Consider the following 26,137-nt stretch of genomic DNA (forward strand, 5'->3'; position numbering starts at 1 on the left):
TCAATGATCAAATTGTGGTGATCTAATCCGAAAGGCATCGGATAGTTATTACTCAAACTTCCGATCTCTTCCGTGAAGGACAGATTGGCAATAGGTAGGCTACAAAACAGTTATCGATACCAGATCTGCCCCTCCAAACCCATAGATGATCTCCCCCCGCATCTTAAAAACTTCAGGCAAACATCACCGGTACATACCTAAAACACGGACCTATCCTCCGTCTACCGCGGGGTTATGTCACTGTCACAAGTCGCGCTCTGGGAGGAAATTACCCTTTCAAGACAAGTTTAGCGGGACATCTCTCATGATGAAGAGTCAAGATAACCGGTCACTATGCCGACGTGTTCCATGGCCAACCTAATTCCGAGGAACATCACAGCCCTGAGGACACATGCTGTGATATCAAGAGCTGAAGGTCACTCGCAAACCAGTACCGATGGAGATGCCGATTTCCGATTCCCGAGGAAAGATATCTCCAACCTTTACCCTTTGCGGTTGACTTATGCAAGATAAGCAAGATATGACAGAGGCATTGCTTGCTTGCTGTGAGCCTCTTATGTCTCACATGGTCTGGTTGCTTTGGGTCCTTTAAGCTTATGACCATTTAGGTAAAACCACCCGGAGATTGAGGAATCGACGATATCAGAGGGCCTTGAATTAAGTATTGCAAGCTGCTCTCAGACAGCAAATAGATAAAATATCCAGTGACCTTTGTAGTTAGACTGGCGTATAGATTTTCCTACTGTTGAACCACTTTACATCATCGGTCATGTATGCCCGGAGTGCCATCCGTCAAACTCCCGTCAGTCACAAATTCGGGTTATGTGGCACACGTTGTGCATAAGACTAGAAGCCTCCGGAGCGTTCCAAGTCAAACGCCTAATCTAGTGATTCGCGGACTCGGGATTATGCAGTCATTAAAGACTTGGATAATACGCTTTGATTATCGAGATAATCGCATCCAAGCCCAAGCTATCCTCGATCGATGCTCGGATTCTTAATCTTCCAAATCAGGAGAGACTAGTACCTTCAATATAGACATCGATCCTTGGCATGTATTCTACGTTGTTTCTCATCCAGTCTATCGTTCAAATTCGTGCGCTGCTAATGACCATGCTCTATCGCCTTGAGCTTCCACCACCAATGTCTTGACCCAGCCTGTAGCTCGTCACGCGATCCCACTCAATTTTCTGTCTCGTCACAGGAAGCTGTCGTCGCAAGCCCTTGAAGGCTCCCTCGCTGAGGCTCACGAAGCCCTTGTTCAGCTCCTCCTGGTACTTTCTCTCCGTGGTCGAGATCTCCTTAACGATACTGGTGCCGTTGACAGAGGAGATGGTGCTGGAAACGGGTTTGTTGGTGAGCAGACGAACGTTGCCGTCCTCATAATAGTGTACGTCAACTTTTAGGGAGCCTTCGAGAGCTCCGGAAGATGGGTCAAGAATGTAAAGGGAGCGCCAGCGCCCGTTCCTAGGGACATTAGCTTCGTGGAACAGGACTGTTACATAAGAAACATACCAGAAGTTGTTGGGGCTATATTTGTTGCCAACAATAACGATGGCGATCTTGGAGTCCGACTCGATTGGGTAGACACCGTGCGCAGCATTGGCGAAGTGCTCATCAACGTAAGGTCCGATACTTTTGAGGGTGGATTTGCTATGATTGCATGTTAGTACTTCACGCTGTCCAACCGGCTCGAGCCAACTTACACAAGATCCGCTTGAGCTCCTTCCAGAACATGGCCTTGCACGGCACTAGCTTTCTATTCTCCCGTCAGAACCATATATCCGTTTGTGTAGACATGCGCAGCTTACCTGCGCAGTGTGGTCGAAAGCAAAGCTGGAAGAGCTCTCAACATCGTAGTATCGGCCGTCTCCAAGCGAGTTGTGAGAGCTAATAATGACCTAGCTCACCTCATCAGCTCCAATCTCTCTATTTTCGAAATTCTTCGTCACCTACTGGTTGGCTGCTACCAGGCAGCTTCACCGTAACAAACTGCTCCTCATTGTACTTTTCGAATGCGGGACCGAGGCTGGAAATGATATCGGGGGAGGTTTCGAGGGTGAGGGACTTGATATCTGCAGATCCGCGTCAGTATTTTTCCATTGCCCAGCAATCGCATTCGACCGGTAATACCTGCGATAACATCTGCGAGCTAGGAGTCCATATTAGCTGATGATGCCGCGGACAAGAGGATGATATCAGCACGTACCTCTCCGGGAGGAGCACCCTCGACAAAGGCAGAAACAGTCTCTAGATCCGACATGGCTAAATTAGATTGAATGCGCCGTGTATAGGTATATGGCGGAAAGGATGGGCGTTGGCGTTGGCGTTGGCGTTGGCGTTGAGGCTCAGGGCGTGGAGTTCTTGAGGCACAGCATGGGCCACAGTCAAGGGGAGGCGGGGCAGAGGATGGAGGAGCTCCATTAGCTTTGGTGGAGCAGGAACAGGAGCATAGTTAGGTGACGGCGTCAGTGGGGTCAATGCTAGCACTTCTACTCCGTACGGATATTTGCTTAACATCTACGGAGTACTGCAAGGAAAGACTTATAACTTGGAACACCTAAGATATGAAGATATCATCAAATCATGTGTGCTCCACAAAGAATCGATTCCTCGAATTTCTATGTTACGACTCTAGCTATCTTGGCTGTTTTGGTAACCGTTTTACCCCCCCATCCATTATTCTTCTACTAATAGTTCAACAACTTCTTGATATTATCATATATTCCTGGGAACAATGTTAGCTTTGGACCATCATCACAATGATCTTTCAATTACTTACTAGCAACGTCAGGAACATTAAACTTTTCATATAGCAGAGGCGAGTGAATACTCCACCCAGCAACTCGAGCGACTGGTGCCTCTAATCGCAGGAATGTATCATGGTCTTCTTGAATGGTGGCGGCAACTTCAGCACCAATGCCTGCATTCACCATAGCTTCGTGGACAACCATGGCTCGTCCTGTCTTGCGAACACTCTGGAGTACGGTCTGCTTATCCCATGGATACAGAGTCCGAAGATCGATCAACTCAACAGAGATGCCTAGGTCCTGCTCTGCCTGCTTGATGGCGTTTTGGCATAGGTAGAGGGGTTGACCGTATGAGACGATAGTGACATCCTTGCCTTCCTTGAGAATCTCGGCCTTTGATAGTGGGAGTTCGTATGAACCAACAGGAACTTGCTCGACGGCGGCGCGGTACAGGATCTTGGGTTCCATAAACACGCAGGGATCGTTGCTGCGAATTGCGGCCAGGAGGAGACCCTTGGCTTGAGCTGGCGACCTTGGCATGATGACCTTCAGTCCAGGAATATGTGTAAACAGACTCTCGGGAGACTGTGAATGGTAGAGACCTCCGTGACCAACACCACCGCAGGGCATTCGTACTGTCAAGCCACCCACACTTCGCCCGCAGGACCCGTCACGATATCTGAACTTGGCGGCCTCGTTGACTAATTGATCGAAAGCTGGGTAGACGTAGTCGGCAAACTGAATCTCAGCAATAGGCCGCATGCCTTCCGCAGCAAGACCAATGCCGAATCCCATGATACCCTGTTCTGTAAGGGGAGTATTGAATACTCTCTCGGCACCATGGGTTTCGGCCAGGTTCATAGTACATCTGAAAACACCACCAAAAGCAACATCCTCTCCAAAAATGACCACAGACTCATCCTCAGCCAGTGCAATTCCCATCGCGTCGTTGAGGGCCTGAAACAGGTTCATCTTCTTGGTCGGGCCATTTCGAATGCTTTCAGGCAGCTCCTTGTGGCTCAAAGCAGCCTGTGAGTTATGTGCGAGGAGAGGAGTTGTGCCATAGTCGACAGGCAGATTTAGTTTGGCATTCGGCGGGTGTGTCGAGTAGCACTTTCGCCCTACAGGAAGCGCAAGTGAGAGTCGTGCAGTCGAGGGATTGCTGACGACGTGTGCCCTCTTGAATTGGTGAATAACACGATGCTTCATGGCGATGGATGGACTGGCAATGTTCACAGGTGGTAATGGCAGGAGATGGGTGATTAGAGATTCAATTTGAATGGCATGTCAGAGGAGTAGTAGCAGCTGAGTTGTAGCAGAATGATTATACCTTAGATATCCAAAGCCAGCCGAAGGAGGCTTATTGATTGATTGATCCTCGGTGAAGGTGATGTCAAGCTCGGCTTGCAGCGGGCTCAGCGGAGTTGGCGGCGGCTTCTATCGCCCTCATGATCTAATGCCGAACAAGACGGAGAGTTACCCAATCAGCTTCTAATAACACGGATCATTACACAGGAAACACTAAACAGAACTCTACGGTAGAGTATAAATCGTTTCATCAAAGGACTACTTCACTATGCGCAGCAAGCTCGATGAGCCGAGCTGAAGATAGTCTGCTAGTAGGACTGATAAGGATAAGTCATACAAGGATCATCATCGAGATAGTACTAGTACTGAGATCTCGTCTTCCCAAATACTACAAGCATCAGGTCTTTGACGGAATTATTCTACAGAAAAAAAAATGTGCTTCATCACTTATGCTTTGCTTTAAGAGAAAAAAAAAAAAGGTTCACGTGGTGTCTCGCAAACCATCATGAGCCGTGCAGTCGTTCAGTCAACGCAGGCCAGAGTGTCCAGTCAACCAGCCTACGCACTGATAAGCCAATGCAATAAGAATCGTGATGTTGCCAATATCTGGGCAAACCTTGGAATCTTGGATATATACGCGGACTCCAGGAGACATTGCATCTATTTTTGGGTGTCCATATACTTGGTGAACGGCAATGAGTTGCCGTTGCGTACGTATGCTTCATTCGCTTTGACCATCGACATAGTGTTGCATTTGAAGAAAAAGGAAGTCCGGCCTCTTACGACAGGGCCGATTTGATCTCCCTAATGACTGGAGCCATAAAAAGAAAACATGGCGAAACGTGACGAATCAGTCCTGGGTTATCGTTTCGACGAGGTCTGGGCCTGGGCCTGGGATAATTCCAAGGATATATCTTGTTGCCCCGACAACCACGATCGGCCAAGACTGACGTCGTAATTGGTCGTAAAACCATTGACACTCGCTCAAGTCCATTTTTGTAGAGATTGCATTCCAATTACGCTGTCGCTACATGTCTCACGATGCCGGCGCCAGAGTCATCGCGGCGCTCTCACTCACACCGACCTCGAGATCGCGATAGGGACAGAGAAAGGGATCGACGAAAGAACGGTCAGCGGAAGAGGAAATCGCAAAGCTCCCGGCGGCCAGTCTCTGGATCTGAAGACACCCGGGACAGAAGTTCAAGAACATTATCAGCGAATGCCTTGGCGGATCTAGAAAGGGAGAATGCGCGACAGAAGAAACGGAGCGAAAGGGCGAGTCGAGACTACAGAGATGAATCACGAAGACGAGAACGGCGAGATGAACACAAGAAAAGAGATCGGGATCGAGATCCCGATAGGCCACGAACTCATGGCAAACACAAAAAGAAAAGGGTCGTGAGCGGTGCTATCATGGAAGAGGGACGGTCCAAGACTCATCTTCGGGGTGGCTGGGGGAGTGTGGACAGTGTGGAACAAGAGAAGGACTTTTATCTACCAAAACCGCCAAAGAAGAGCAAGAAGAAACTCTGTAAGTTTTTATGTGGTGAAATTGGCAGTTGAGAAGCTGACTGTACTCAGGGATTGCACTCGGTGTGAGTGCTGTTGTCCTCATCATCATTATCATTGTGGCAGTAGTCGTCAGTAAAAAGAACAAAGGCGGTGCAGGAGGAGGTGGCAGCAGCGATAGTTCAGACAATTCAACTGAGGATACTTCTGACCTGGACGGGATGGACCACTCGGAAATACCCGAGAAGTGGCAGAACACATATCTCGATCCTTGGACATGGAAGTCAACCACCGATTTCAACCTCACTTTCACTGACCAAATGGTTGGAGACTTGCCCGTCATGGGTCTCTACGACGACTGGGACGACTCGGCCCGAGCCAACGACAATGTCCCACCTCTCAACAAACCCTGGGGATCTTATGCGAAGAAACCTGCTCGTGGAGTATGTATTGGAGGATGGCTCTATCTGGAGCCTTTCATCAGCCCATCTCTTTTCAATTATGATACCAAGGAGGGCATCATTGATGAGTGGACTCTGTCCGAGAAGCTGGGTTCCGATGCCGCGAAAACTCTCGAAAAACATTATGCCTCGTTCATTACAGAACAAACCTTCAAGGACATACAAGCAGCTGGTCTCGATCATGTCCGAATTGGTTTCAACTACTGGGCTGTCGAGGTCTACGATGGTGATCCTTATGTGTACCGAACGTCCTGGAGATATCTTCTCCGTGCGATCGAGTGGTGCCGCAAGTACGGCTTGCGAGTCAACTTGGACTTGCACGGTATTCCGGGAAGTCAAAACGGATGGAACCATAGTGGTCGATGGGGTTCCATTGGCTGGCTCAACGGAAAAGACGGTAGCAAAAACGCAGAGCGCGCACTTGATATTCACAACCGTTTGTCCAAGTTCTTCGCTCAGCCTCGCTACAGGAACATCATCACCCACTATGGTCTCGCCAACGAACCTCGAATGACCAGCCTTAAAACAAGCGATGTCATCCAGTGGACAGAAAGTGCATACAAGCTCGTCCGTAAGAACGGCATTAAGGCTCTCGTGGTGTTTGGGGATGGATTTATGGGACTTGAGAACTGGCAAGGCTTGATGACGGGCTACGATGATATGGTCCTTGATGTCCACCAGTATGTCATTTTCAACGAGAACCAGATCGACTTTACCCACAAGGAAAAGGTTGAGTATGCTTGCGACGGCTGGACTGAGCAGGCTGAGATCAGTATGAATCCCTCGACAGGGTACGGGCCGACCATCTTTGCCGAGTGGTCTCAAGCTGATACAGACTGCGCGAAGTATCTCACTGGCGTAGGCTGGGGTACTCGCTGGGAGGGCACATACGATACCGGAAACAAGGACACTTCCATCTTGGAGCCTCGTTGCCCTACCAAGGACGATAAGTGTTCATGTCGTGGCGCCAACGCCGACCCTAGCGACTGGAGCGACGAGTATAAGAAGTTCCTCAGGATGTTCGCCGAAGCACAGATGCACAGTTTCGAGAAGGGCTGGGGATGGTGGTACTGGACATGGAAGACGGAGAATAACTACCAGTGGAGTTATGAGTCTGGCCTCAAGGCGGGTGTTTTGCCCGAGAAGCCTTGGGATCGTGACTTCAATTGCGACAAGGACGTCCCTGACTTTGCCAAGAGTGGTTTGCCGGAGTATCTTTAGAGATGTGTTTTGTGTTGGTGGATATACCGTATCAGTTGGGCAGTACATGTTGGCGCGTTTCGGCGTTTGGGTTTGGTTTGCTTGGAATTGAGATAGAATATGCATGCATGGTTGGTATATGGTGCTCTATGAGAACTGATGGAAAGTATTTATGATGGGGGAACTCACTATTCCAAGGTAGATAGATGTATGATGACAATATAAGGAAATTGAGTTGCTACTATGCTGTTGGTTCTCTGGTTTCAAACCGCCAGTATCATGACCCAGTCCTAGGTGTATCATGCCTCGGAATATGTGAGACAGTTCAGAGACATGTCATGATGGTCATGATGACCTACTAGAGGGTCTTGTCCCGTGATCGGAAGTGGTATCCGAGAGTCGGTGAGCAAGGACAAGCCCCCAAGCCCCAACCGGGACGGTGGAAGGCCTCAGAGTATCCGACCAGACAGAAAACTCCCCGAGAGGATAGACATCATCATGGCCAGCTAGTTTCATGAGCCGCCCGAGACCCGCCGATCGGGCGTTAGGATTGCCGCTGATCCATGACACGGATCTGGTGTCATCTGTTTTATGATTCGGTGAATAGTCGAGATACCCAGCAAATTTATACATCCTGATGAGGCAAAGACTCCCTTAGCATTTAGGCCACTCATAGACAAGAACGAGTCTCGGAACTTTAAGTCAACTGACAGATTTAAATGGCTAATAGCAACGGAACATGGTGCCCTTGAATGTGTGGTAAACCCTAGCTACCATGAAACCAACTCCATTGTAGATAAGATATGAGCTTCTGAGGTTGTTTACTATCGTTTCTTTTGTTTTGTAATGACATATGTATGTATAGGGCGGGATATTAGCATTAGCCAGCCTATTCCACAACTGGATATGTCATTTTAGAATATTATGTACTACCAGTAGTTAGTTGTTAATACTTGAATCATAAGACTAGAAGCATGCCATAGCAACACTTGAATACCAATTTATATAGCGTTTCATACAATGAAGCTGAATTCCTACGGAAGAACAAACTGACTTTGTGACAGGCCGGGAATCAACGACACTGTCTTTTAATATACAACCTAGGTTAAAGCAGAATGATAAACATGTCACATTCATAATCAGAATCACAATCATGAGCTGGGCACGCACGCCTTTTGTATATTTATGCTGCATGTGTTGCTGAAGGAATGTGTAAGAGATTCCGATCGCGTTGCTCACTGGCGAGTCACCTATGTCAAAACGAAATCCAATCACGAACATTCTTTGTTGTCTCTCATATCATCACCATCATTATCGTCATCGTCATCGTCATCAACTGGCCAAAGCGAATACTTTGGTGGATATGGGCCAGAGGCGATGGCAACTGTACCATATCAAGTGTCGATGTGTATGTTCCACTTCAATAGCTTTCCTGGGGCAGGGGAGGGTTTCCTGTGCTGTGCTGTGTTTGTTTGCTTGTTTCTTTTGTTGAGAGAGAAAGAAAAGGGAATCCGGCCATGAATAGCGTCATCGTCATCATCATCATCATCACCGAAGTTACCATCAATGAATCACTTCATGCAGACACTTGCAAGACGAGGTAGTAGGCTTGGGCTCCAGCACCCCTTCGGTAGTCCTGCAACTCGGCAGACAGGACCTTGATCTTGTTCTGCTCGGTGAGGCTCTTCACGTGTGCCTCATAGCCACCAGTCTGCCAGATCTCACGGATGACGGTGGCCACGATGTAGCCTCCTGGCTTCACGACACGCACGAATTCACTGATAGCCTCGGGACCAACGTGAGACTGAGTCAGGGTGCCCACACAGGTCACGACATCATAAGAGTCATTCTTTGCGGACAGCGGTCGCGACAGGTCACATACGTCCAGGTTGCGATATGCGTCTGTAGCGCGAGCCTCGTCGAGCATGCCTGGGCTGATGTCGATACCGTCGACTTTCTTTGCGCCCAGGCGAGCGAGGAAGACACCGACGAGGCCGGTGCCGCAACCAGCGTCAAGAATCTCGACGTCTTGGTTGATGGTAGGAGAGCCTAGGACTTGAGGGACATAGGCAGCGGCAATGGCTGGGCCGACATAGTCTTGGCCTTTGCCAGTGATCTCCTCATTGTAGGTCTTTGCCCACTCATCATAGACAGAGCGAGCATGATCAGCCGAGGTGAGGGAGTAGATCTTGGGGAAGTATTGGGCGGTGGTTTGAGAAGACATGATGTTAAGTCAATTAGGGGTATTTGTGATAGGGGTAGATGCGAAGTGTGTTTGATTGGGTTATGTAGAGGTTTCAATGAGTTAGGGTAAGATTGCAGGGTATTCAAGTTGAGTGTTTATGAAGTGCTTGTTCGTGTTGAAGACGAAGAGGGAGCTGGGTTGATGGTTTAGAATCTCAGCAACTTGGAGGAGAAAATCGCGACCTTTTATAACTAGATCAAACAAATAAAACCCCGCGTCTCGTCCTGTTTCTCCTCGTCCCCCCGCGTCGTAGAGGTTCCGAAATGACGTTTGAGCGTGCTGCTGAATGCGAATCCATTGGTGGAGAGGATTATGATTGCGACTCGGCGTGGCCCAAAGAAGTGATCCGAGGTAAGCGCCTAAAAGATGGAAAGAAATCAGTACATTTTGATAGTTGTAATAATAGGTTTTCGTCAGAGAAATGGGGGTTGTCAAAAAGAAACCGCCATGTTTATGTTCATGGTGCGAGTTGTTGGAGGGGATCCAAGGGCAACGCAACGCAACACAACGCAACGCAACGTTGACGGTTATGATCAGCCGAGGACTCTTGGCCAACCGGGCCAATTGATTGTATTTCTGTTGAGCCGAGTAGAGCTATGTGTCTGCTTTTTCACTCAAGTTCCTATTTCCTTTGGGGGCATTTTCTGAGTGTTTTCCATCAGTCTGTTTGTGAATTATGACAGTCTTTGACTACACCACCAGAGACCAAACTTTGGCCCGATCGCAACGACTAGGTATAACCAAAAATACGTCAATAATCACAAGGAAAGAAACGCTGCTCCCTGGAGAATCCAATGGGGCAAGGTCATGGTTGGAAAGAAAAGAGTTCAGCCGGTCGCGGGCGCATCATGAGTGAGCCCTATTGCAAGAATTACGTGCATAGTTGCAGCACTTTTGCCTCGTTCGCTTCTGCCAGACTGGGCAGTGCAGCTGCAGTGTGCCTTGGAAGTGCATCTCTGAGTTGCAATTCAAACTCATGGTTGAAGCGGGATTGGTGCGATTGTCAGGTCTCTTGAGCGCTGATAACTGTCTCGACAACCATTGACTATTTGAAGGCATAGATGTGGCATACCTTACCTCTTTACTACTACCTCTCCTCATGACTCTTTAATTGCATCTGTTCGTTAACTACGACTGGTGTGCATCAAGGGACCTGCTTACCCTACAACACACGATGTCTCCAAGTCACAGGCATTTTCCTGGCGTTCCGTTCTGCTGACCGAGCCTTGACTGATGTCCCGCATTACAACCCTACCAGCGCCCGCAGTGGTACGCGTGCAACTGGATGACGACATGTACGTATGTCGTCTTAGGCATCCTATCAGATATCGTGAGAGGTGCCAAGATATTTGATAATTGGTCCCGTTTGGTCCATGTTGAGCCGTGTCTGGGATATGCAAGTGATCCGAACCCTGGTTCGTCAACTCGAAATAGCTAAGGGGCTCTTATTGACGGAGTCGGGCAATATCTCCATCAGCATGTGAAGCATAACCGGGTTTTGAACTCTTGCAGGGTCGTATTGCTTGAGCATGAGGCTCTCTCATTCGACCACCTGAAGATGACCAGTTTTAGCGTGATACGGAGCTACTGATGTTCGATCAAGTTCAAGGTACCCAAACAGGAGACTAGGCATTACTCTTATCTTTGTACTGATGACTCTTTGAAAGAGAGCCTCACAAGTCTCGATATGCGGGGAAATATCAATTTAAAATCATAAGATTATTGTTGAGCTCTTGTTCTCCCTTTCCCCGGGAAACTCAAGGAGAGAAGAAGTGATGAATACCTATTTGCCATGTTCAAGAGCCGAAAGAATTCAATAAAGATAGTTTGAAAGAACTCAAACTCTGAAAGCCGAAACAAGAGCTCTTCGGGCTTAATACGCAATGCATTATTAACATTCTATCGCCGAGATCAGCACGGAGAGGGGGAATAATACCCCGTCTCAGCGCAACAGCATCTCATAGTCAACTTGTCCTTCTCAAGAAGTGATTTTCATGGGAACGTCGTGAATAATTATTTCACCAGCAATGACTGACTTCGTGATTACGGAATACGCGATACGCGCCCTGGCTTCTCCTAGAGTCAGGCTGTTCAATAAGCAAGCCACGGCGGCCGATCGCTCCTCTCGAGACCCTAGCATGCCGGCTTGATTGGGTATTAATAAACATTTCGCATCTTTACAGGGTGCCAAGTCATGTTTTTGGTCAGCAATGACAACGAGAGGTGATTTCCACAGTACGAGATAGTCGAGAGTCTAAGTTTGTGGTGGTGAGAAATGGCAGAGTTTTGTTGGAGAGTAAGATGTTTAGAGTGTATATAAAGACTAGGAGGACCAGAGTCTCGGCATAGTTTTGAATACCAAGTCAACTTTACTACGAGAAGTCGATTCTCTTAACTGGAGCTCAAAATAACTACCTGAGCACTGTTGTTAACAGTCAGAACCATGAGTAACATGGATCGCGATATTGAAAAGACGTCAACGAATTCAGGGACACTCGGCCCCGAAAGAAACGACACGACTTTTGCGCCCATTCAACCACCACAAGCGATCAGAACTCGCTCACGAGCATCTGCTAGGATATCCCGTTGTCAGTCCCAGAATGGTTACAGCTGTAACCCCCACAGCGAGCCTTCGGATGATGAAGTCGAGAAGGATCCTTTCGAAGTCGGCTGGGATGGGGGTGACAACGACAGTTTATGCCCCCGGAGCTTTCGCAAAATGAAGAAGTGGCTCATTATTATCATTGTATCGTCTGGAAGCCTCTGCGTGTAAGTGTTTCTTCAACATCATCAACCGAGATGGATACTTATGTGAATGCAGAACTGCTGCTAGTTCCATTTATACATCTACATATGAACAGATGGAGGATGAATTTGGCAACTCACGAGAAGTCTCCATCCTTGGTCTTTCATTCTTTGTTCTAGGTATTGGACTAGGCCCCATGTTCCTCGGTCCCTTGAGTGAGTTTTATGGTCGACGACTCATCTATATTGTATCGTGGACTCTTTATGTTATCTTCATCATTCCTCAAGCCGTGGCTCAGAATATCGAGACCGTGATTGTGAGTCGATTTCTCGATGGATTCGCCGGTAGCGCATTTCTGGCTGTGTCAGGAGGTACTGTTGGAGATCTCTTCACAGCAGATGAGTTGCAAGCGCCTATGTTGATGTTTTCACTTGCACCCTTTGTTGGTCCGTCAATTGGACCTTTGATTGGGGGCTTCATCAACTATAACACTGACTGGAGGTGGACTCACTGGACTCTTCTGATCTGGGCATTCGTTCTACTATTGGGCATTGTGTTTCTTGTCCCTGAGACATATCGTGAGTCCAAATTAGCATTCAGGGCTAATATGTTCCAACTAACCTCGACTAAGATCCGATCCTGCTGAAGAACAAAGCAAAACAGATGCGAAAGGAGACTGGAGATGGAAGATGGAAAGCCCCTACAGAAAAGGTTCAGAAATCAGCCGCCAGCGCGATAGGACGATCGCTTCTACGACCATTTCAGCTATTGATTTTCGAGCCTATGTGCCTGAACCTATGTATCTTCACAGCCATCGTCCTCGGCATTCTCTATCTCTTCTTTGGAGCCTTTCACCTTGTATTCGGCGATATCTACGGTTTCAACCTTTGGCAGAATGGCTGCTCTTTTCTCGGGATCCTCGTGGGAATGCTGCTCGCCGCTGGGCTTGATCCCTTGTGGCACAATATTCGGAGCAAACTCATCCGCAAGTTGAGCGAAGAGACCGGCATTGAAGGAAACAGCCAGCCTGAGTTTAGGCTACCTCCAGCCATTTTGGGAGGTATCCTTGTCCCAGTTGGTATATTCATGTTTGCTTGGTCGTGTTATCCATGGGTTCACTGGATTGTGCCCATAGTTGGATCGGCAATCTTTGGAGCTGGGTAAGTCATCACGATCCATCCCATATCAAACCAAACCGTTCGCAGGCCTCAAGGAGGCGTCATCAATGGGAGCACCGTGATACCCAAGTCCAAGTTTACACGGGACTGAGACAAGAACCGGACGCGCGGAATCGCATTCGCACAAGGAGAGCAAAACATGTCTTAGTCACCGCTTGGTCATTCCTCTTGATCTCGTATCCGCTGAACCTCTGCTTGACGAACTGCAGCTAACCGCTTAAATCTGATATAGAATCCTACTTGTGTTCAGCGGAGTCTTCACCTTCCTAGTAAGTCCAGCTTTGTGCCTGTATCACAAGTCTGTGACAGGCTCACCGCACGTTACACAGCTCTCTGCTAGCCATTGTGACAGGAGTGTGCTCGTGCCAGGGAAGAGACTGTGCTGACTTTGATGGAATTAGGTGGATGCGTATCCACAATATGCCGCAAGTGCCCTTGCTGCTAATGCATTCGTGCGTTGTGTCTTTGCTGGTAAGTCGTAGGAGTATCTACTCCCATGGATCTGTCTGATTCTTCACCGCCGGCTGGCTACCAACTTCCCCTGACATAGCCTATTCTGGGGAGCATGAGGTGTCAGCCCGGAAAGTTGTTGAGATTCAGCGGCATGAATCATGGCTAACTCGAGTCCTGCAGCTGCATTTCCCCTGTTTGGTAACCAGATGTACACTAAGCTCAACAACCACTGGGCTTCGTCTCTGCTAGCTTTTCTGACCGTTGCCATGATGCCCTTCCCTTATCTATTCTTCCGGTACGGAAAGAGAATCAGAGCCAACAGTCGATTTGCTACTTCTTGAAGAATGTTCATCGAGGTTAAAGTTGGGTATATGAGAAAAGTATGTGGTCAGGGCTGCAAGTTCTGACTTCATCCGTGTACCCGCGCCACCAAACCAGGTACCAAAGCCCCTGCACTCCAGCTATTATATGGGCATCTCAAACTAATACACCGAGAGTCCAACCAGGTCAAGGGTGGCTTTTGTGGAAGACGAGTGGATTGATCGCCGGTTGTACAAAAAGGCCGGTCTAGGTTCTAAACACAGGGCTTGAAATATTGGCGCTTCTGTAATTTGTATTCGAAGATACGTAAAATCCTGTCAAAAGTCGACTCTACTGCGTGAAAAGAGGGTACCTATACCAAGAATTTCGATGAGTATGCATGATCTGATTGTGAATGCTTGTTAGGATCCCCTCGGCTGAAGGGCATTTCAGGATTCCCCCAGAATTAATGCAGCCAGCTAAGTTTATCTTGAGTAAAGATCTTCCCGGGCCGCTAGGCGAATGCGGGGATCTGGATGACGGACAGGCAGATGATGATCAATAATAGGCGAGTATAAATGGTGGCTTGATACAAGTGCTCAGCTGCTGCGGGCTTCAACGACTGTGATCCAGATTAGGTCTTTTTCACAGAAGATGCAATAGGTACAACCAATTCAGATGGCTGCTTATCATGCTTGGGAAATTTGACCCCAGTCAGCTGGTCAAGTTTGCCAAAAATCAAATATCACATCGTACCCTTGAGCTAGAACACCAAACACCGGCATAAGATAGGCCAACCACAATTTTGGTGTGAAGAACATCTTCAAGATCGACAAGGGTGTCTCAGTCCTCTTAGTCCCTACATCGAATTTGCCTTTCTGTACTTACATACAACCTGCAGGCCCTCGGCTATCGCAGCCTCGACTCGACTCCAGGTTCTCGGCCAGCAGCATGGGTCGTATCCTCCAACCGCATTGACGTACACATGCCTCTACCCGCTGTGAATGTTTATAAAAAGCAAGCAAGCAACAAGGAGTGGGGGTATATTGCCCACAAGAGGCTCAGCCGGATGTGTTGATTACTTTGGGAATCCTTGCCTTGGACTCTTGGAGCGGCTGTCATGCAATGCAGAGCGCAGCCGCAATGGAGAAACAAGGAAAAAGCAAACAAAAGCTGAAAGATGGCACAGAATTTGAGTCTCATTGATACATAGTCATAAATAGTTACACCTGAGACAGGACCTTTCTGCCTGACTTTAGGTAATTGTAACGCAAACTTTCGAGCTAACATTGACACACAAGTCTCTATGACCTAGCTATGCTGAAGATCAGGCTCCCGCGCATTCTTACTATTTGCGCAAACTTGATGAGGATCGTTACCTTGTATCTTGGCATGATTCAAGAGTGAGTCCCAGACAACAGCCTTAAAGCCTCGGTCGCCGACGGGTTGCGGTCGGTTAGCGAAACCGCGGGTATTGGACATCCAATAAAGGACCCTAACTATCAAACCTGGATCGTTCTATTCTTCACCGTAAACAGCTGAGCGTTGGCTACATACCCTCGGCGGCGTTGGGCTTCCGCTTCCGCCCCTCACCTCCGGCATCCGGCTCGGCATCAAGCCCCGCGTTCTGGCTGGCCGGCTTCTTACAATTTTAGAGGTAGACACTGATGAATGTATCAAGTTTCGCTTCATGAAGCTTCTGTCTGTTAAGGAGAGTAGTAATTACCGTATGTGGCAAGCTTAGCTCTGTAGATATCCTATGTTAGGTACATACTTGTACTCTTCTCTGTGCTCTACATGTTCATTTCGGGTACCTTACTTATACGCCGCTTACCTGTTGTTCCACACCGGGCCAGTCAGTGATTGCGCCGGCGAATAGATTTCTTTATCTGCCAACGTCAGTAGCACTAGGGTCCTCTTTTTATTTATTTTCTTTCCGCTTCTGGGTTTTGGTAAAGACTAATGACAGGGCTAGAATTGCGTGTTAGTTGCTCGAGACGACGACTTGAAACATATACATGTACATGCATGTTGGCCTGTGTAGGTACTATACGGATACGACAGACTAGTTATCAGCAAGATGGCAATTGGCATTCTGCACCAAGTACATGACTATCACCAGGGTTATCCAACATCAGCCCGACGCTGCACCTCGTCGCAACGGTGCTGCAGTCGCACGACACCTTGAGACCCCTGTCATAGGCGAGGTACGAATCACACTCTAGCTGACTCTGCTATTATCAACACAGAAGAGAGTTTGATATGTCGGCGACGTGTACATACGCGCAGAGAATCATCCAACCAGGGCCCCAGACTCTTCCGATTCACAATACATCGGCCTAAGCCAGGTCTAGGGGGTCGAGGTAGTTGAGTGGCTGGTGATTGGGAATACAAATTCGAATGGATTGGATGGATCAACGGAGTAGTTTTTGGCGGCTCAGCGGGACCTCTTTAGCTTCATCTTCTCGATCGAGACTATTGCTTGAGGCGCAGGAGGTGAAATTCTCCTTCCATGACCTTTCTTGACCGCTAGAAGTGAATCGAGTCAAGTCGTCAACTGTTCCAATGGGTCCAATACCTTAAAAAAATAAGAAAAATCTGATCTTGGTTACAAGGCTTCGTCAGTTACAAATAGAAGCATCGTCGGACCAATAGCCAGCGCCCAGTTTCCCCAGAGCGGGTTACTCCCTCCACTACCTAGGTAGGTAAGATAGTAAACCCCGCAGTCAAAAAGTTTGACTTTGATTGGGCTCGAATTGGTTTCTGCTAGCGGCTGGTGAAAATGAGAGGCTTGAAACTTCGGTTTGCTGAGGCATAAACAACTGAGTAAGAATATCAGCCATACTATTAGTCTATCAAATCCACCTGGAACTGTTCGAGGTAGAATCTTTCATGATGATCAGCGTGTTGATTGTGTTGTTGGTGACGACGTTGAATCAATTGACTATCAGATATGTACGATACCCGCCCATGTCAAGGCTGCTTGAAGGGTTTGACGCCGTTTCATTGCTACGTAGAGAGACAGGGGAGTTGACTGAAAGGATGAAGAGTTACCCACCCTACAAGTACCACCCTGTGTGGGTATACAGCTAATACCTGTATGGTTATTCGATCATCCGCCCGTCAATCAATCAATCAATGTCCTGTTCGTACTGTACTGGAGCTGTTCACGAGATTGGATTGCCTATAGCATCATCACCTCGGGTTTCTACATTTGCACATGCCATGGATGCACAACGAACGAGCCTTGGATGTCTTTATACCTTGTGATGTAAAATCAAGATTCGTCGTCACTCTATTCCCCTTAAATACAATCCACTTTCTCTAACTGAGAACTTGTCGTGAACCCACCTTGTTGTACTCCGTACTGTACCTACCTTACATCAGTTACTTGGCACAGCAAACTTGGTACTTCTGTGATCCCTATAGTACTAAGGTAGCACGCATTCGCACTCAATTCTCACAGCAGAAAGGTAAGGTTGGCAATATTTTAGCTCAAGGTCAGGTACCTACCTACCTACCTAACTTGGAGCAAGCAAAATCAGCATAGGAACACCTGCGTCTGCGTCTGCGTCTGCAATCCTCCAATTGCCTACTAACTAGGTACTGCCCTGTCTGTGGCGTCTGCTACCTAAATCTACCAACCACCAAAACCCACAATGCTACCTGCTACCACCACCACCACCACCACCACCACAACACCCTGTCGCCTGACCTGACTGGGCTCTTTCTAACTGACCTCGAATTGGACCAGTCATTGCTTACAACCTATTCTGCGAATTGCCTCGTTCGACTTCTACTCTCAACCTCGATTCTGTATTCTTTCTTCTACTCCCCCTTCAACCCAATCTGTAACGCGGTCCGGCTCCTCCGCACAATCTGCCCTCAACTTTGTCCCCCGCGCCGCGCCTGGTTCGCATGCCTCATCTCTGCACAACGCTACATATACGCTGTCACCACAGCCTGCTTCTACGGTCTGCCGACGCCGTGTGAGCTTCTACTGTTTCTGTAGTGACCAATTTCTGCTTAAATTGGTTGGCTTTGGTGCTGGTTCTGGGTGCAGCCACTCCTCATGGCCCGCGGGTAGCTGCATCCTATTCTTTCCTCGTCGTCATTCGCATCCTCACTCACTGTCGCCAAATCTCTCACCTCCCGTGCCGCCGTTGCTTTTCCTCCGTGTCGCCTTAACGTAGACAGCTCCGCCTCTACCGTTGACCGAACGACTTTCCTGCATCTAGCGATCATCGATCACCCAAGCTCATCGAATCGGAATTCTACCTCCACCTCTACCGCCTTCTTCGGTGACAACAATCACAGCCTCGCGGCCCCTGCGACCTACTACTGACTCAATCTACGTTCCGCCAAGACGCCTCTCTGTGTATCATACCTATACACTTATTGGCTTTCATTGAGTACGCCCCTTCCACGATACGAGCTTCACCGAGCGGTTTCGGTCCCCCAATTAGCCCAGAGACGTGATCATCATATACACGGCTGCATACAGCCTTCTGGCCTCGTTTGCGCCCAACGCCATAGTCCTACCGCATCTGGGCATTGCAGTTCAGATTGTTCCTAATCTTACATACATCGCCTACGCAGCACGCGGTAGCGATCAGCGAGGGAGATCAGGGGAAAGATTATCTGCGCGTCGCCACGCCACCGTGGGGGTTGTTGTCACTCTGAACAGCATTGATTGTGACTGCAATTCGACGGCGTACTTGTCCCTGCTTGGCTGTACCACCACGGCTTGGATAAGTGTGGTTTCGCAAAGCTGTCTAAAAGGAGGACAAGGTGAAAGAGAGAAACAAAAAAGGTTTCTGGGATCGGAGCCTGCATATCCGAGCCGCCTTGTGTGCAGTAACCCGAACACAGTCTCGGGCTGTAATAAGCTGAGAGGTGGATATTCCAGTTGTCGCAAGACCTTGTACTGGTCTCCAGGCCTTGTATATAAAACCTAAGACACCATGCCGCACGAAATGGAGGAGAATAGCACTGAGGTCTCAGATGTTATGTCTGAGAACGAAGACGAGACGGAAACTTTTCTTAAAGAAGAAGACGAGAAGATGACCGACCAGAGCACTACCGAGGGCACCACGGAGGTCAAGAAGAAGTACGACCCCAAAGACCCTATGCGCCCAAGGAGGAAAAAGGCGCGAAGGGCCTGCTTTGCGTGCCAAAGAGCTCATCTGACTTGTGGTAAGTGTTCTTGCAACGACCGAATGCTGGCAATTTGCCCAATTATCGTGGCTTGAATTCGTCTTCTCCATGTGAAGCTTGACTCTTTAATCCATCAGTCGTCGGGGCTTTCGCTGCTAAACTCCCTTGCGCGTTTCCTTTACCCATTTCAGTGGGAAAAGAGTCATAGTTGAGATCGTCGTGCTTGACAGCCAAGAAGGGATTTTGAACTGACATCTTTACAGGAGATGAGAGACCATGCCAAAGGTGCATTAAGCGTGGCCTTGCTGATGCATGCCAAGATGGTGTGCGCAAGAAGGCTAAATACCTCCATGATGCTCCTCCAGAAGCCCTGCGGCCTGTCCTTGGCCCAAATTATAACCCCAGTCCTAATCCTACTCCCTCAAGGCCCAACGCTCAGCGCCAAAATTCGAATGCTAGTCAGTCAGATAGTATGTCTGCAACTGGCAGCAACTTCTTTTCTCAGGCGAGCACTACGACACTGCCGGTCTTTTCGACGGGGGCGCAGACTCCTGTAGGCATTGATAGTCTACCTTTCAACCCACAAACGTCTCCGACATCCTTCCAGGCTCCGATCAGCAATGCGCACGCCCAAATAAACAATATTATACCTACCGGTAATATGGACTTCAACGCTTTATTTGACCCCAGCAACCCTGCTCTATACAATTTTGACCTCGAAGGTCTGAATTTCGGGAGTCAATACGCCGGCTGGGAGTTTGGCATCCTTAACAAAATGGCCCTGGGAGCCGAGACACCTCCACGAGAGAACTCCCTGTCACAAGCTCCAACCACCGAGGCCACTTATGCAGCTCTCTTCGGAAATGCAAATGGCAACGGAAACGGCTTTGATAATCCCATGCTAGGGGCCGACTTTTCGGGTATGGACCAAAATAACCAATCTCTATATGCCCAGGGAAACCTCCAGCACGGACTACCCCATGCTTATGCTATTGCAGCCGGGCCTACGAGTCTTGCCAGCCCAAGCACAGATGCGACAGCCAGCCCCCATTCTGTTGCGGGCTTGGAGAGCTCACCAGGCCATAATTTTGCTGGAATCCCTACAGTTCCTGGCGCACAACGGCACAGACCGAAGAGTACTAAGCCGAATCCCAAGTCGTATCTTGGCAAGCGACAAAGAGACTCTGCCGCTATCTACGAAAGTGTAAAAGAGCCGTATCCTTACACAGCCGGTTTCCACAACATGGTGGCTGTCCTACGAAACCGGCTGCCCGGTAATAAGCTACTACGAATCGCTAAAGCCCTCGGGGAGATCCGACCGTCTTTTATATCGTGTACCAAAGATCTGACCCGTCAGGATCTCATTTTCATGGAGAAGTGTTTTCAAAGAACGTTGGTAGAATATGATGACTTTTTACAGCATTGCTGCGCTCCGACCATTGTCTGTCGAAGATCGGGCGAGGTCGCTGCTGTCAACAAAGAGTTTATCGCGTTGACAGGATGGACAAAAGAGGTACTGCTCGGAAAGGAGCCAAACCTCAATATTAATACCTACAGTGGGCGTTCAACCAATGGGTCGAACACACCAGACAACAATGCTCAGGGAGACTTGCCAACGCCCCGGCCTCAAAGAGCCACCCTTGACATGAGCGGCGGGCGGCCTCAGCCTGTTTTCCTGGGTGAATTGCTGGATGATGACAGTGTGGTTGAGTTTTACCAAGATTTTGCGGAATTGGCTTTTGAGGACAGTCGCGGCAAGGTACAGAGAAGTTGCCGACTCAACAAGTATCGATCCTCTCAGAGCATGGACATCAAACCCGACCATACTGCTCAGAAGGACGTACAGCCGAGCATCCTCAGTAGCCGAGTCACGCGGATTGACAGCGAGCACGGTATATCGAGGATTGAGAGGGATGGCAAGGTTGAGTGCACTTACTGTTGGACGATCAAACGAGACGTCTTTGACATTCCCATGATGATTATAATGAATGTGAGCTCTAGCATCCTGTCCCTCAAGACTTTCTCCTTGCTAACTCAGCTCAGTTCTTACCGAGATATTTACCAGACCAAGGACCCCAGCAACTGGCAGTTTAGCTAGTTATGACTGTGGGCAAAACTGAAATACGTTCATTCTCCCTTTTTGTTGGAGGTTATTTTCTTTGAAATGAGATACTAGCCAGGCCTTTAGAGGGGGGGGGCTACCTTGCAAGAGAAGAGAAAGATCCGGAGTACACGCTTTTGCATAGAAGATTAGCTTTGATGCTGCATAGTTTATTGGTAGTGCTATAAGTCAGGCAGATGGGGGTTTCGCATGATACCCAGGTAGTTGAGCAGATGTGAAATGAAACAACCATGACTTTCTAAAAAAGATTCCAGCTCTTCTATGTTGCTATCTATCCATAACTCCCGGCCACTTTTTTCCATGTTCTATTTCTCTCGGGTCTATCTTAGGCATCTCGAAGTAACCACTGGACATCTAATTTGCCCTCAAGATCTTTACCGCCAACAACACGTCCCTTTGCAGGAGCCCAGGCCTCTCGGGCAAGGCTGTTCTTTGCAACCTCGCAATCAAAGTTGATATCTTCAATCAGAGCCTCCAGACTCTTGTAGTCCTTCTCCTCACGGATGAAGCCGAGGATGAGGAGACGCATGGGCACGTCATAAAAGTCTGCGGTGAACTTGTGCAGCACATGAACCTCTGCGCTGCGAACTGTGTTCTTGTAGAAGGGGTTGTATCCGATGGACATAACCATGGGGAAAATGTGGAAAGGAGGATTAGCAGGGGCTTCGGCAGCGAGGAGAGCATCCTCTGTGCCAGCCTTGGGAGGTTCGTTGGATGAAGCCGATGGGATGTCCGGGTGTGTCGTGGGCAGAGCGAGAGAGGCATAGCCGAAGTAGACTCCAGAGGAGATGTTGGCGATCCATGGTGTGAGGGCCTCGTCAACAGGGAGGTTGGCAGTTGGGATGCCGAGCTAAGAGGTGTGAGTAAAACAAGTGATGTATGGAAGGAGACGTACCTCTTTGGAGCCGCGGCCAAAACCAGAAATCACTTTGCCTTCCATGTGAAGCGGATAAGGGGCCTCGGGGCCGGAGTCTGGGCCGACAACTGAAGGACGGGAAGACATGATATGTAATCACAAACGAAGATGTGCTCGATAGCGGGCGGGTATGTGTCACTGGGCTATGAATTATGAGTACAGTGTGTCAATAGGGTATATTCATAGGTGAGAGCCTACTTGAGTAAACCCACGTTCAGTTGTGGTGGTAGTAAAAGATGAAGCTTAGTGAGTGAGTGAGTGAGTGAGAGTGAGTGAGAAGTCGATAGAAGCTGGTGGTGGTTATCAGAGTCGAGGAGTGGAGTTGATGATGAGATCCGACGAATGGCGGGGGCGGAGAGAAGCGATGCCGAAGTGCGATGGATCGGAGTAAAGATCAAGACTTGCTTACTGCCTAGTAGAAGGCCTTTGATAACTATATACCAGCTTCAACGTGAACACTCATTCATGCAGGGGGGAATTACTGCATCTCATGGCTTCGTGGAACGCAACACAAGGTGTACAGAACCATAGACAGGGTTGTGCTCTGATGCCAAAAACCCACCTTGGTGAGATGGGAATTGAGCAACTGATCGTAACCAATGATATCAAATCTATAAGGTACAAGTCAAAAAAAAGACTAAGAATACCATTTACTCTCAAAGGTGAATTATGTCTCATTCATAGGTTCCTCTAGAGAAACACCTTAAGCTGAAGTTTCGATAGCTTCAAGACTATCTCACCTTGCGCGATTCTCTTGCAAGAGCCGTTGAGTTACAGAGGGAGGAGAAATCGCATTATGAACTAGAAATCGCGCAGTTGGTTTCATCCTTGTATTAATGATTGTTTGAGAAAGGACGTCGTTGAATGGCCAATTGATTCTGACAGTCTGCAAAAGGGTTGTACAAAAGTACCTAGAGAGAGACAGTCGTGACTGTACCACAATATTATGTCAAGTCACCTACTCTCGCAGAGGTTCTACGCATCATCCTCGGTCTTTCGTCTCCGTAGAATTCTGGCTAGGCACCCAGCTACTCAGCCCTTCCCAACTTGATAATATCGCTTCCACTAAGAATCCAGTATTTACTCGGCGCCTTTCCCTCACTCGCCAACTGCGCAGCCCTCACGGCCGCCTTCGCAATGACATCGGCATCCTGACCAAAGGTATCTCTGATACCAGCGCTGAGATAGCCAAGACCGTTGACTGCCCCTTGAGCAATACCCTCCACTGTGCGGCTGGCCTCTCGGTGGCCGAGGATCATACCGGGCTTGAGAATCACGGCTTGCTCAAAGTCGAGTTCCTTGATCGCATCTTCAACTCCGTTCTTCATTTTTGCGTACGGCGAAAATGAGGAGAGGAGAGACCGTGTTCCAGCGCTGGAAATAAAGACAAAGGTTGAGACACCGGCAGCCTTGGATGCCTTGGCGAGTTCGATATTGAGATCATGGTCGATCTTCCACTGATTGGCTATTCCGCCTGCCTGAGCGCGGGTGGTGCCCAGTGCAGAGTAAACGACAGATGGCTTGGGTGTGAGCCTTGTGAGCAGCTCTGCCCATTTGGCAGTATCGGCATCGACTATGGCATTGAGGTGAGGTGATGTCGCCTTGGGAGCGCGTCGAGTGATGGTATGTACAGGGTTGTAGATTTCGGAGGCCAGCAGCGTCGAAAGGATGTTGGAGCCGACCAGGCCGGTTGAGCCGATGATGGCAGCAGAGGGTGAAGACATGGCGATAGGGTATATTATTTAGTGGTTATGGTACCTAGGTGAAGGGTTTGTACAAGAGATGAGGGTATCAAGATGAGAACAGTAGGAATTTACCTAGGCAAGGCAAGATACTTAGATAGGAAGAAAAGCGGAAGATAACCGATCAGTTGAAACACAAGCTGATCAATCGATAGGCAGTCAAGACAGACGCAAGTATGTACAGTATTTAAAACGTTGGATGGAAAACTTGGGACTGAATGATGTGACGACATGGTCCATGCGGGATACCTAGACCAGGGGATCAGCCACATTAAACTGAGTCGACATGTGATAATATCGTATTCAATCGAGTCAATTGCTCTATTGTAGAAGCTTCAATTCTTCTTCAAATCGACTTGGTATGGCTGTTCTTGGATATACATTGTTAACTGATCTCAAGGGCCAAGCTTCTATCTATGTAACGCTGTGAGAACCTAATCGTACAACAGACTTGCTCTGCCCTGTCTGTCTGCATCTCAACTTTACTGCACAACTGTGGCGTCCTGCACTGTTCAAAGCAGGGGTCCAGTTCCCCACTCATTTCTTACCCCACAACTCAAGAGAGAGAGAGAGAGCTCTATCCGTAGACTTGCGACATCATCTCTGCCTAGGTCTGACCGTTACACAACCACGTCTTGATGCCAGCGCGCCCTCTCTTCTCCCTGCATAATATTCCTACTATCCTTTCTCAATATCTACACCAGCAGCGTACGAACAATCAAACGCTGTTTTCGAGGATTCACAATGGCTACTCAGTACGAAGGTAACATGGAAATAACCCCTCCTCAACCCCCTCCATTCGATCGTATAGCTAACTTTCCATGATAAAGTCGAACATAATGTCAAGTTTGCCGAAGGCCGCCGCTCAGGCCGTCGCGTAGACATGTCATCATTCTTCTCCCTCCTCGATCGGATCGCCGAACCTTCAGGCAGCCAAACTCCTCATCACAACCCACACGCCACGCCCACTCCCCTCGACACGGCTGCTCTCTTCCGCCTCCTCCAGGAACAGCTACACCTGCTGCACACAACTGCTCCTACAGACGATAACCGAGATTTCCTAGAGTCTCTGATAATGAATCTCGAAGATGATATCAACGACCCCCCCACGCGCTTGCATGGCGTGTCGCAAGAGTTCGTTGACTCAATCGACCGTGTTAATCGCAAAACCCTCAAGAAAGATGACGACTGCGCCATCTGCAAGGTTCCCTATTTAGAAGACGAGTATTGCCTCGTTGTTGAGCTCCCCTGCAAAGGAGGCCATCGATTTGATCTCGAGTGCGTCGGACCTTGGTTGCGCAGCAAGGGTACATGTCCCATGTGCCGTCAAGACTTGGGGAAGAAGAAGGAGGTACCTGCAGTGCAGGACGATGATGAGGAGGAGGACGGCGACATGATGTACGCCTAGGCATTGGTGCGTAAGTAGTGATATGCATAGTCTGGCGTCGGGAGTTTCAGCCACTATGGGTTTGATGTTTTCATGGCATGATGAATGTAATAGTGATTACAGTTTGCTAATGCTATCCTGCCCTTCCCCAGGATCTTGGCAAATTATACACCACCCAACCATACATTTACATCTTCTCGTTGTCCCCGTATTGATGCCACAAACTTTTGATACTCTTGGCCCTTTCGATCCAACTCATCATACATGTATTGGTCTTGTACCCAATTCATGTGAATCCCCGCCTTGAACAGTCTATCCTGCAAGCTTTTCTGGCCAGGCCCGAGCCCTCCCCACAGCACTCTGAGACGCATTTTCCAGGATTCCCATTTGTCTCTGGGGACTGCGCCCTGCCCGAACCACCAATGTCCTAATTCATGTGCCCGTAACATTTCGATACACCCAATCCGAACAAATAGATGCCGGCCGGCTTGTATAATCCATTCACAGGCCCCACGGATGTAAACGTCAGCCATCCGGGGCTCGGGTGGTAATACATCTTCCAGCGCTTGTTTCATGACGTGGAGGGCAGGCCTGTCATCTAGCAGTATACCTTTGGCAACGAGACGAGCACAAAAAGACTGAAAAGACACCCATCCATCATGC

The 26,137-nt window shown here is 48.7% G+C and overlaps 10 protein-coding genes across 16 annotated transcripts; 4 read left to right on the forward strand and 6 right to left on the reverse strand.

Annotated features, from left to right (window-relative positions):
• Window positions 1-645: 645 nt before the first annotated feature.
• On the reverse strand, window positions 646-2,337 carry FVEG_02048 (F-actin-capping protein subunit alpha). The gene is made up of 7 exons (XM_018889146.1): window positions 2,210-2,337; window positions 2,134-2,152; window positions 1,957-2,075; window positions 1,812-1,901; window positions 1,707-1,759; window positions 1,516-1,653; window positions 646-1,467 (listed from the first exon to the last, which is right to left on the reverse strand). Exons 1-7 carry the CDS (start codon window positions 2,261-2,263, stop codon window positions 1,119-1,121), a joined length of 822 nt encoding a protein of 273 aa, XP_018745228.1. The 5' UTR covers window positions 2,264-2,337; the 3' UTR covers window positions 646-1,118.
• A 239-nt stretch (window positions 2,338-2,576) lies between these two features.
• Window positions 2,577-4,149, reverse strand: FVEG_02047 (2-oxoisovalerate dehydrogenase E1 component, beta subunit). Its single transcript, XM_018889145.1, has 2 exons — window positions 2,783-4,149; window positions 2,577-2,728 (listed from the first exon to the last, which is right to left on the reverse strand). Exons 1-2 carry the CDS (start codon window positions 3,957-3,959, stop codon window positions 2,691-2,693), a joined length of 1,215 nt encoding a protein of 404 aa, XP_018745227.1. The 5' UTR covers window positions 3,960-4,149; the 3' UTR covers window positions 2,577-2,690.
• Window positions 4,150-4,940: 791 nt separating this feature from the next.
• On the forward strand, window positions 4,941-7,514 carry FVEG_02046 (glucan 1,3-beta-glucosidase). The gene is made up of 2 exons (XM_018889144.1): window positions 4,941-5,589; window positions 5,640-7,514. The coding sequence occupies exons 1-2, from the start codon at window positions 5,100-5,102 to the stop codon at window positions 7,247-7,249; spliced, it is 2,100 nt and encodes a 699-aa protein (XP_018745226.1). The 5' UTR covers window positions 4,941-5,099; the 3' UTR covers window positions 7,250-7,514.
• A 748-nt stretch (window positions 7,515-8,262) lies between these two features.
• On the reverse strand, window positions 8,263-9,651 carry FVEG_02045 (hypothetical protein). The gene has a single exon (XM_018889143.1). The coding sequence runs from the start codon at window positions 9,450-9,452 to the stop codon at window positions 8,805-8,807; it is 648 nt and encodes a 215-aa protein (XP_018745225.1). The 5' UTR covers window positions 9,453-9,651; the 3' UTR covers window positions 8,263-8,804.
• A 2,265-nt stretch (window positions 9,652-11,916) lies between these two features.
• On the forward strand, window positions 11,917-14,191 carry FVEG_02044 (hypothetical protein; the record flags this gene model as incomplete). Its single annotated transcript, XM_018889142.1, has 6 exons — window positions 11,917-12,242; window positions 12,295-12,797; window positions 12,851-13,379; window positions 13,630-13,666; window positions 13,799-13,868; window positions 14,031-14,191. 6 exons carry the CDS (start codon window positions 11,917-11,919, stop codon window positions 14,189-14,191), a joined length of 1,626 nt encoding a protein of 541 aa, XP_018745224.1.
• Window positions 14,192-14,664: 473 nt separating this feature from the next.
• On the reverse strand, window positions 14,665-16,180 carry FVEG_02043 (hypothetical protein; the record flags this gene model as incomplete). Its single annotated transcript, XM_018889141.1, has 5 exons — window positions 14,665-14,772; window positions 14,907-14,971; window positions 15,039-15,113; window positions 15,708-15,789; window positions 16,175-16,180. The coding sequence occupies 5 exons, from the start codon at window positions 16,178-16,180 to the stop codon at window positions 14,665-14,667; spliced, it is 336 nt and encodes a 111-aa protein (XP_018745223.1).
• Window positions 16,181-17,509: 1,329 nt separating this feature from the next.
• Window positions 17,510-21,697, forward strand: FVEG_02042 (hypothetical protein; the record flags this gene model as incomplete). 6 transcript variants are annotated; one of them, XM_018889138.1, is made up of 4 exons in its annotated part: window positions 17,510-19,346; window positions 19,571-20,227; window positions 20,306-21,297; window positions 21,351-21,697. In XM_018889138.1, the coding sequence occupies exons 1-4, from the start codon at window positions 19,115-19,117 to the stop codon at window positions 21,399-21,401; spliced, it is 1,932 nt and encodes a 643-aa protein (XP_018745220.1). In that variant the 5' UTR covers window positions 17,510-19,114. The 6 variants fall into 6 exon arrangements, with proteins under 6 accessions (XP_018745220.1, XP_018745218.1, XP_018745222.1 ...); XM_018889136.1 differs by having other exon boundaries at window positions 19,571-21,297; XM_018889140.1 differs by having other exon boundaries at window positions 17,510-20,227; window positions 21,351-21,674.
• On the reverse strand, window positions 21,545-22,722 carry FVEG_02041 (riboflavin kinase). The gene is made up of 3 exons (XM_018889134.1): window positions 22,544-22,722; window positions 22,325-22,488; window positions 21,545-22,279 (listed from the first exon to the last, which is right to left on the reverse strand). Exons 2-3 carry the CDS (start codon window positions 22,430-22,432, stop codon window positions 21,755-21,757), a joined length of 633 nt encoding a protein of 210 aa, XP_018745216.1. The 5' UTR covers window positions 22,433-22,488; window positions 22,544-22,722; the 3' UTR covers window positions 21,545-21,754.
• A 277-nt stretch (window positions 22,723-22,999) lies between these two features.
• On the reverse strand, window positions 23,000-24,296 carry FVEG_02040 (hypothetical protein). Its single transcript, XM_018889133.1, has 2 exons — window positions 24,163-24,296; window positions 23,000-24,103 (listed from the first exon to the last, which is right to left on the reverse strand). Exon 2 carries the CDS (start codon window positions 24,067-24,069, stop codon window positions 23,374-23,376), a length of 696 nt encoding a protein of 231 aa, XP_018745215.1. The 5' UTR covers window positions 24,070-24,103; window positions 24,163-24,296; the 3' UTR covers window positions 23,000-23,373.
• Window positions 24,297-24,677: 381 nt separating this feature from the next.
• Window positions 24,678-26,038, forward strand: FVEG_02039 (hypothetical protein). 2 transcript variants are annotated; one of them, XM_018889132.1, is made up of 3 exons: window positions 24,683-24,850; window positions 24,918-25,501; window positions 25,627-25,685. In XM_018889132.1, the coding sequence occupies exons 1-2, from the start codon at window positions 24,832-24,834 to the stop codon at window positions 25,493-25,495; spliced, it is 597 nt and encodes a 198-aa protein (XP_018745214.1). In that variant the 5' UTR covers window positions 24,683-24,831; the 3' UTR covers window positions 25,496-25,501; window positions 25,627-25,685. The 2 variants fall into 2 exon arrangements, with proteins under 2 accessions (XP_018745213.1, XP_018745214.1); XM_018889131.1 differs by having other exon boundaries at window positions 24,678-24,850; window positions 24,918-26,038.
• Window positions 26,039-26,137: the final 99 nt, after the last annotated feature.

This window comes from Fusarium verticillioides, chromosome 6 (assembly GCF_000149555.1).
Source record: "Fusarium verticillioides 7600 chromosome 6, whole genome shotgun sequence".
Classification (NCBI taxonomy): domain Eukaryota; kingdom Fungi; phylum Ascomycota; class Sordariomycetes; order Hypocreales; family Nectriaceae; genus Fusarium; species Fusarium verticillioides.

Excerpts from the sequence above, each read along its gene's own strand:
- FVEG_02041 (XM_018889134.1), bottom strand. The coding sequence starts at position 22,432 with ATGTCTTCCCGTCCTTCAGTTGTCGGCCCAGACTCCGGCCCCGAGGCC. Across the intron at positions 22,280-22,324 it reads TTGGCCGCGGCTCCAAAGAG|CTCGGCATCCCAACTGCCAA; the intron begins GTACGTCTCCTT and ends CACACCTCTTAG.
- FVEG_02045 (XM_018889143.1), bottom strand. The coding sequence starts at position 9,452 with ATGTCTTCTCAAACCACCGCCCAATACTTCCCCAAGATCTACTCCCTC.
- FVEG_02046 (XM_018889144.1), top strand. The coding sequence starts at position 5,100 with ATGCCGGCGCCAGAGTCATCGCGGCGCTCTCACTCACACCGACCTCGA. Across the intron at positions 5,590-5,639 it reads GAAGAGCAAGAAGAAACTCT|GGATTGCACTCGGTGTGAGT; the intron begins GTAAGTTTTTAT and ends GACTGTACTCAG.
- FVEG_02048 (XM_018889146.1), bottom strand. The coding sequence starts at position 2,263 with ATGTCGGATCTAGAGACTGTTTCTGCCTTTGTCGAGGGTGCTCCTCCC. Across the intron at positions 1,902-1,956 it reads TGCCTGGTAGCAGCCAACCA|GTCATTATTAGCTCTCACAA; the intron begins GTAGGTGACGAA and ends GAGGTGAGCTAG. Across the intron at positions 1,760-1,811 it reads CTTTCGACCACACTGCGCAG|AAAGCTAGTGCCGTGCAAGG; the intron begins GTAAGCTGCGCA and ends ACGGGAGAATAG.
- FVEG_02040 (XM_018889133.1), bottom strand. The coding sequence starts at position 24,069 with ATGTCTTCACCCTCTGCTGCCATCATCGGCTCAACCGGCCTGGTCGGC.
- FVEG_02047 (XM_018889145.1), bottom strand. The coding sequence starts at position 3,959 with ATGAAGCATCGTGTTATTCACCAATTCAAGAGGGCACACGTCGTCAGC. Across the intron at positions 2,729-2,782 it reads TAATGTTCCTGACGTTGCTA|GAATATATGATAATATCAAG; the intron begins GTAAGTAATTGA and ends CATTGTTCCCAG.